Source organism: Melanostigma gelatinosum (assembly GCF_949748355.1).
Source record: "Melanostigma gelatinosum genome assembly, chromosome: 10".
Classification (NCBI taxonomy): Eukaryota; Metazoa; Chordata; class Actinopteri; order Perciformes; family Zoarcidae; genus Melanostigma; species Melanostigma gelatinosum.
Genome location: NC_136643.1, coordinates 23647346 through 23655781, shown reverse-complemented (window position 1 = coordinate 23655781; position 8436 = coordinate 23647346). Strand labels below are relative to the sequence as shown.

Sequence of the window (8436 nt, the reverse complement as noted above, 5' to 3'; positions counted from 1 at the left end):
AAGTAGCATAAAACAGAAATTCTCAAATAAAGTACAATGTCCTTTGTACTTTCCAGCACTTGATTTTAATCAGATCAGTGTTTTGTACAAGAAAATATTCGTCTAAGTACCTGAAATGTGTACTCAAGTACAGTACTTGAGTAAATGTACTTGCAATACACTAATACTTCTTCCAAGCTGATTTTCTTTGAATTAAATGCTCTAGAGATTAACATAGAAATCTCAAGTGAAGTACAAATACTGTACTGAAGTGCAGTACAAAACAGTACTTAGTTACTTTCCACTGCTGATGACAATTAACAACAAATGCAACAATATGAAGTATGTCATGTGAGCATGTTGAAGTATTATGATGTGAGGACTCAGGGAGATCAAACAGAATAATAAATATACTTGTATAAATGTATTTACTGTGTGTGTACTTTATGCAACAAGTGCAGCAGAATCTTCAAGTTCTATTCTTGGCTTCTCCATCGTGATGCGAAAATACAAACATGGAAAATTCTCTCTTTCCGTGAAATGAACTCTGGCTCCACGAACACTAGCAGAGAGGTGCGACTGGTGAGCTTCATGCACTAATAGCCCTCACCAGCTGACCACATTCCACAGCTGTGTGGCTCAAGGTCCCCACACACACACACACACACACACACACACACACACACACACACACACACACTCACACCGCCCTCATACCTGCTCAGTCGGGAACACCTTCAAAAAATAATTCAGGGGATTCAGAGAGTTTAAGTCTCAACTACCTTCAAAGTGTTTCCATGCAAATGAAAAAAGGCTCAGAGTTCATTTGGGATTGAGGACGTGTGTTTTCTTTCATCTCGGCCCCGCGGGATAAAAAGTCTGTTATTTCAAATCAGAGGAACATTTTGTTCTGAGGGACTTTTAAACTTCGACATGTTTTGCAGGATGGCGTTTTCAAGCAGTGGTGGAATGTAACTGAATACTAATTTAGTTTTGGGATTTTTTGTAAGTTCTACTCCACTACATCTCTGAAGCAAATATTGTACTTTGAATTTTTTCTGCTACACTGAAGGATGATTTGCTAAAACATACGTTTACTGAAGTAAGGTCGGTGACGTTTGTGACGTGTTTTCCTGTTACGTTTCCGTACATATTTGACTTCGTTTCTTTCCTTATTTAAAGCCCAACCGTAATGTTTTTTCAAAACCTAACTAAGTGGTTTAGCTACCTAAATAAATATTAATATTTACGATAAAAACGTGGCGTAAATTGACATAAAATGCAGAATAATGACACACGGAAATGTTGTAAATGTTGTGATATTCATCCGCCTTCCTATGAGATTGAGTGAGGTATTAGTACTTTCACTCAGCCATACACCCATTTTAATCCTTCTAAAGTCATGTATTTGGGTATATTTATACATTCTACCAATAGCTGAGCTTCTCCACCATCTTTCCAACCGTCCCCAGCGACTGTAGAAGCACGCCCACCTCCTCACTGGGAGTTGTATTAGAGATCCTCTGCGTTACTAAGACAGCTAGAACTTCAAGTGTCTGTCCGTGCAGCAGTTCGGCCTGCTGATGTGTCCCTGAGCAAGACACTAACATCCTGCCAGCCTCAGGGGGGGATCTGCTGCCTCCCTGACCCCGACCCCCGACCTCACTCTTTACCGGTCTGCCTGTCACTCCGAACCAACACCAACTGGACAATAAGAAGAGGTCAGAGGTCAGGCGTGCACCTCATGAACTTCATCAGTTCAGACTCCAGCGGGGCCAGTCCGCCCTGGACAGACTCAGTCCCTGCTTTGCTGCCACCTTCATCCTGAAGCCGGCAGCAGCGTCTCCTCCTCCGGACAGGAGCAGAGCTGCTCCTTGATGCTCCTCTGGTCCTCGCCGGGAGGCAACACCGACACCACGCTGCTGGAGACCCAGGACGCATTGCTGCGCCTGCTGGAGGGAAGGGAGGCACGGGAGAGACAGCACCAGGACTGAGTGGGGTAAACTGTTGAATTCAAATTTGAGGTTTTTTAAAGGGAGTCTGGTGCTCTTAAACACTACCACTTTCGTCCACAGGGACCGCCAAAATCCACACAAAAGGAAAGTCCCTTGTGGTAGCTTTAAACACTGCTTATCAGGCTGGAGTTACGTTACTCCTTAAAGATCTCATTGTTACAGTGTCACGTTTTAAAGATTACACTACAAGAGAAGAAGCCTCCTTCACCTCATAACATGGTTGTTGATGTGTGTGCTTTTCTTAGGTTTTCCAGTCTTATATAATGTATATGAAATACACCAGCAGTAGTGAGACAGTGTGACCTTTCATGGCTTTCTTTAGAAGATTTGACTTTTGCTGTTTTTGCTTCATATTATGTCTGCAACTTACCATTGTTTCCATTATTGATTCAACCGCAGATTACAATCGATAAAACATCAGAAAACATTTTCAGAGGGGACATTTTCAAGTCCAAGGTGACGACAGACAACAGTGTAAAGATTTTAAGTTTGTTATGATGTAAGACAATGAAAAGCAACAAGTCTTAACATTCGAGAAGCTTTAACCACCAACATGTTTGGCCTTTTTGCTGGAAGACAAACTTCACTGATTATAAAAACAGTTGCCGGTTGATTATCTGTCAACCGGCAACTCGACCGTTTGCATTCTTATATTTGTCTGTTTTTTAATGGTGTGCTGTACTTTGGGGGAAGCCGACGACAAACTTTAACTGAGGTGGACTATAAAGTATTTTCTCATCCTTTTTTAAGACAATAATTCTTAAAACAAAATCCGTTTACTGCTGATGTTCCCTGGGGTTTCTTCTGCAGCCCTCTCCAGTGCTCCCGGTGTCTGCTCCATTGTCTTTAAGAGTGATAAGGCGCCTCTCTCAGACCCTTTACACTGGGCACTCCACCAATCAGCGCCTCCGACTGCTTCCAAACGTCCCAGCAGAGGAGCGCATTGGCCACCCCGCGCGTCTGTCAAGATTTTGGGCGGCATGTGGGAGGAGCTGGGTTCGAAGGATGAAGGGAGGGGTGGCGGGTTTAGAGGCGGTGCGACTGTCAATTGTTGTCAAAAGTCGCCTGTTGTTGCTGTTTGAGTACAACCCAAGACGACCACAGGAGCCGCCTTCAGTCAGGGCAACGCGCTCCACGCTGACAGACGAACGGATCTTCTCTCCGCGTGACGCCAAACCGCAGCGCAAGTTCGCTCCTTTTTCTTGCACTTTGGCATCGATGTGTTTTGGGGGAGAAGAGGAGCAGGGTTTCGGGTATAGCCTTGTAGCCAACGCTGGATTGTTTTGAAACACTTCTGTTGTCCCCATCAGCAGCATTACCCGTTTCTCTTCACGCACTGAAGGTTCACGCGTCTTTTATGCACAAACTGTGGCTTCACCGCCTCGAGGACAGCAAGCAAGACGGGGCACGGTGAAGACTTGTTGCGCGCATCCGGGGAGCGCACAAGTCCAGTTTTTCATCCAAGTCGATCTACTGTAAACCTGCGCGTGATGCTCTGATTTCGGCGGCGAGTCATTGAGTGGAGCGGAGAATGGACCGTGAAGTCAGCACGGCTCGGTGCTCCGTGACTCTGAGAATCTGTTCATAATTAATGAAATTGGGGCGATTCGTTTCCTTCAGTCTGTCCGAGCTGCTGCTGAGCGGCGGACGCTTTAGAAAAAAACAAACCTTTCTGCTTTAAATGGCATCCGCGCGCAGCAGAGTCAAACTTTATTCGGGTCAGATCCGACGACTTGATTAATTTCCCTCTCCCGGTGTTTCTTACTCGAGTCCTCCGCTTCTCATCGGCATGTCTGAGCGTGATGGGAATGGAGACGGGTTGTGCGGCGACGGAGCGCCGGACTTCATCCCGCCGAGAGCGTCCCGCGGCCGGCGGAGCGGCGTCATCCTCCCCGGTGGCGGCCAGGACACCGATGCCATCCTCCTGGATTCGGTGAAGGCAGCACCTCGCCGGAGCAGCATCATTAAGGTAAGAACCCCCCCCCCCCCCCCCCCCCCCCCCCCCCCCAGCTGTCCCTCTTTACCCGTGAACCTTCCCCTTAAGGGGCATGAATGGAAACACAACTGGATCCCTTTGGTTCAAGATGGCCAAACAATGGTGCGAAATGACACCTCTCAGGAGACAACATATTCGTGTGCAACGTTGTAAAATGATTCAACAAGTGATGCATCTCTGAAATGACAGCAGTGGATCTTGTCACGTCTGCAGTTATCTCCCATGTGGCGTCCTTTTACGCGCGTCACATGTGCCCAATTTTCAAATTCCACAATCTCCTTCTTCGTCATGTGGCCGCAGGTTTGAAAGCAGCCACGCCACATTCTCCAGTGATCGCACAGCAAAGCAAGGTGACGCACACCTTTTGACTTCTGACCCTTTGTTCTTTCTGTGCGACACTACAATGCTTCTGCTGCTCAATGGAGCTGCTCCTTAAGGATTACCCCCCCCCCCCTTATTAGAATGAGCTTTAAGGATTAAATACAGTCTCAACAGGAACAATGGTGCTGTGGGAATATGCACAAATGCACCTCTCACTGTGAATGAACTTCACCAGGGTGCTATTTAAAATATAAATGAATCTAGCCTGGGAACCGGTGGTGGAAGAAGTCCTCAGATCCTGAGTAAAAGTCATTTAGAATATTCTAGTACTTGAATATACTTAGTTACTTTCCACCACTGCTGGAAAGACGCCTCACCTACCGACCGTGCCGACGTCGCGGTTGACGTCGTAGCTCTTCCACCCTCACCTGTGCTCGGGTTGCAGGTCACGGGTGAGGAAGTGAGGATCATGTTATGGCATCGTTACCTTTTTAACGTCTAAACGTATCCGGTCCACCTCGGGTTATGTGTCCCGCGGTCAGAAATCAGGCAGGAGGAGGATTTCTTCTCACATCTGATGCTAATATCGCGCTCCATATTTCATGTCAGCGGTGAAGTCACGGGGCAGGTGGTGATTTTTGCCAGCCCCCCCCCCCCTCGTCAGTACTGTATCGTTGGCCCGGCCAGCCCCATCTGGAAGACCCAGCTGAACAGAGAGTCCCTTTGACTGCTGCTTGGAAGTGGCTGAAAGGATGGACGGATGAGTGGAGTGATGTCAGTGACGGGCGCTATCAGCTGTGACAGCCGGCGCTGAGTATCAATACCGCTCACAATCCCCAGAAATATGTCAGATTATTAATAACTGGCAGGCACTGACGGTTAGATTCGTTGTCAGAGTTTTAGTTGCAGTAAGATCAGTCAAGTAATCTGCAACAGTTTTGAGGAATGAGTAATCGTTTCAGTCATTTTTAAGCATAAACAAACGCATTTTCTCTGGTTCCGGCAGTAAGGAACATGAGGATGTTCTTTATGTGATGTTAACTGAACATATTTGGGGCTCAGGCAGAGACAACGGTTTGACTTCTGTGATTTTGTATTCGTTACATTTTTCACAATTATGTGTCAAAATGTCTTTATTAATTGAGAAAATAATCCTCAGATTCGTCGATAATGAGAAAACTGAAATTAGAAATGTCCTCACTATTTGGGGACATATTAGATGTAGAACTATACGGATTGTTTTTTTTTTGTATCTTAGCTTCAGGATGTTTAGTGACACGCTGTCCACTGTGATCGTGCTACCAACTGGACCACGTCATCCTGTTGAGTCTACCAACGTTGCTACAAGACAATCTTCTCTTTTACACCAAGAACACAGACACAGCCTGTTGTCATATAACGTAGCTACCGGTATTTGGAAAGTATACTGTAATTACACTGTAGTACACAATAATTCATGGGTATCCTACAAAATCTATTTGTATGTAATCCGGGTAATTGCGTACCGGGAAATATAAAGAACACCAAAAACACAAAGTCACAGTTTGTAAGGAAGTACACAAATAAAAGGAAACCGCCAAACAAGTACATACTGATTTAATTTCACTTTAACATTTAATTGTGGATCCACAGTGAAAAGAGATGGTTCAGAGCTTGAGAAGAAGTAAGGAGTTCATTTTCATTCATTTTTTCCACACACACACTCACACACACACACACTTCTTACTTACCGTGAAACCAGCAGACCTCCAGACTTAAAGGGACTCAACTGGTGAGGTCACCAGTTGAAATGAAGGAAAAGGGCGAGGTTCACTCCGACACAGCTCACATTACTACAACACACACACACTCTCGCGTGTGTCTGAGACTCCCACACATGCCATGTTACCGTCTGCACACACACACACACACACCCCTGTTTGTTCAGCTCACCCCATCAAACACACAAACGCATCATCAGTGGCAGAATTCCACTCGGCTTAAAAGAGAAGTTTTGAACAATCGTTGGCTGCACAGCATTAGTTTATCGCATCGCTCCAGAAGTGTGTTGAACTCGTACAAATATATAGTTTTATTTGCACTGTTACATAGAATGAACAGTCTCAACATTGAGCGACGATACAACTGATCAATAACGCACAATCATCCGTACCTGCACACATATACAGTACAGTAGCACACAAAGTAGTCTGATGGAAAAGTGTTTTCTTTGTTATCTATGACAGTAAAACTGAATATTTTAAGGTTTTTGAGCGGTAAATAAACAAAGCAAGCAAACAGAAGACAAAGCAGTGGCATTTGAAATATTGTGGATGTCATTATTTCACTATTTTCTTTGACCTTTTAGAGATTTATTGAATGAAGAATCGGTAGATTAGTTGCAGCTCCAGCTCGTGATTTTGAATATGAGCTGAGAAAATACTCAGAAAAACCAATTGGATTCGCTGAAATCATGAGCCTAAAATAGTGGTGTTTTTTTGGTTCTCTTTGACACAGACAGGAAATGTGAGGAGAGAGAGATGGTGTGGCATGCAACAAAGGGCCAGTTTTTGGAGATGCATTACTGTCACAGAAACACTTTATTTTACGATGTTTGACTTATTAAAAAATTTTAATCTTTGAACCATATTTTTTCTGTGCTGTTCATTGTTTGTACTGATTATTCATCCGGGAGAGTTGCACGTTCGTCCAACCCTCGATAAAGCTCGGACGGCCGGTCACCTCTTGACCCTTGATGCCAGAAATAACTCCCTTCTTCTCCGGTTTCATGAAGAAGTAATTCCATGTGCGTGGCTGGCTGGACAGTCTGGTGGGACTCCTTTAGGATGTTGAGCTGGAGAAGAATAAAGCAAAACAGAATAGCAGGACGAGCTTATCACAACTGCAAATGATCATTTTCTCTCTAGCTATTACAAATGAAGTTGTGAAACCTGGAATATCTTTTTAAAAGAGAAGTGTGCTGTTTGAGAGCATTTCTACCATTTTAATGCAATAACATTTCACCCGTAAATATACCAAAACTGAATGAACAATCTGTTTTGACAGTTCCTCCTCCACCGCTCGGGCTCAGTTTCACTCATTCATGCATCGTTATTCATGGTGCAGCGGCCGCCGGAGCGCCGCTTCATCACGTGTGACGAGTGAGTTAAAGGGACGTTAATCTCCATCAAGTTAAACACGTTATGCTCGGGCTGTTTGTTCATGTTTTCCACCTGCAAAACCGTCAGCGATTAGCATTCAGCATTACCGCGCAACAGGCCAGGAGGCAAACGCACGGTAGACACGCCGGTCAGTCGGGCCTGGGAGGGCAGAACGCTGCAGGATTAACAATCGAATGAAAACACAAACACACACACACACACATGGATGGACACACGTTTCCCAGGATGAGGCTCAGGGGGAGGCATGGTTGGGTGTCTCTCTGACAGGCCGGTGTGCAGCCCGGCTGCTCGCTGTTCGAGCGTTGAAGGACACCATCTCGCTCTCTCATGCTGTTGTGTTTGGAGAGTCGATGTCTCACCGTTTGACCGTGTTCAGTATTACTGCAGGGTTTCCAGTGGTCGCTGAATTTCCTGAATGTTAAACATTTTATTGATATATTGATATTTGAATGAATGAACGATATAGTTCACACAGTGGTGCATCCTCTGGGGACCATAGATATCCATGCACAATGTCATTGCACGCCATCCAACAGTTGTTGAGATGTTTCAGTCTGAAGCAAAGTGGTGACAGCCCGACCAACAGGTTTTCAGCTGTACAGTAAAACAGGCCGGTTATCTCTCTATAAATCGTTGTGAGCTGAGTATCAGCCAAACAAGCCATGAAAGTTTTAACAAATTCAAAGTGCACAGCTGTGCCTCCACTCCGTTCAGGAAAGTCATGGCATTTCACATCAAGGCCACAGTGGGAGCCGTGTGTTTGTTCGATATGAGTTTGTTGTTGTCCCTTCTCAGTCAGACTGCCATGTGGGGTTTCTTATCCCACTGCCTTCCTTCTCCTCTCCCATCTGCAACCCCTTTGCGCTGAAACCCCGCATTGTCTTTTCTATTCCGTCTCTGGTCTTTCGTTCAGCAGCACTTTTGATGTTTTCGGTTGTTTCTCTGAGCCCTATTGTTCTCACTT

General features: G+C 45.2%; 1 protein-coding gene across 1 annotated transcript in view; it reads left to right on the top strand.

Annotated features, from left to right (window-relative positions):
- The first annotated feature begins 3073 nt into the window (after window positions 1-3073).
- The window catches only part of plcl1 (phospholipase C like 1), a 50708-nt gene continuing 45345 nt past the window's right edge, over window positions 3074-8436 (top strand). Inside the window, exon 1 of the mRNA XM_079277032.1 lies at window positions 3074-3963. Within this exon, the coding sequence (XP_079133158.1) occupies window positions 3784-3963 (180 nt within the window). The 5' untranslated portion in view covers window positions 3074-3783. The remainder of the gene's footprint in view (window positions 3964-8436) is intronic.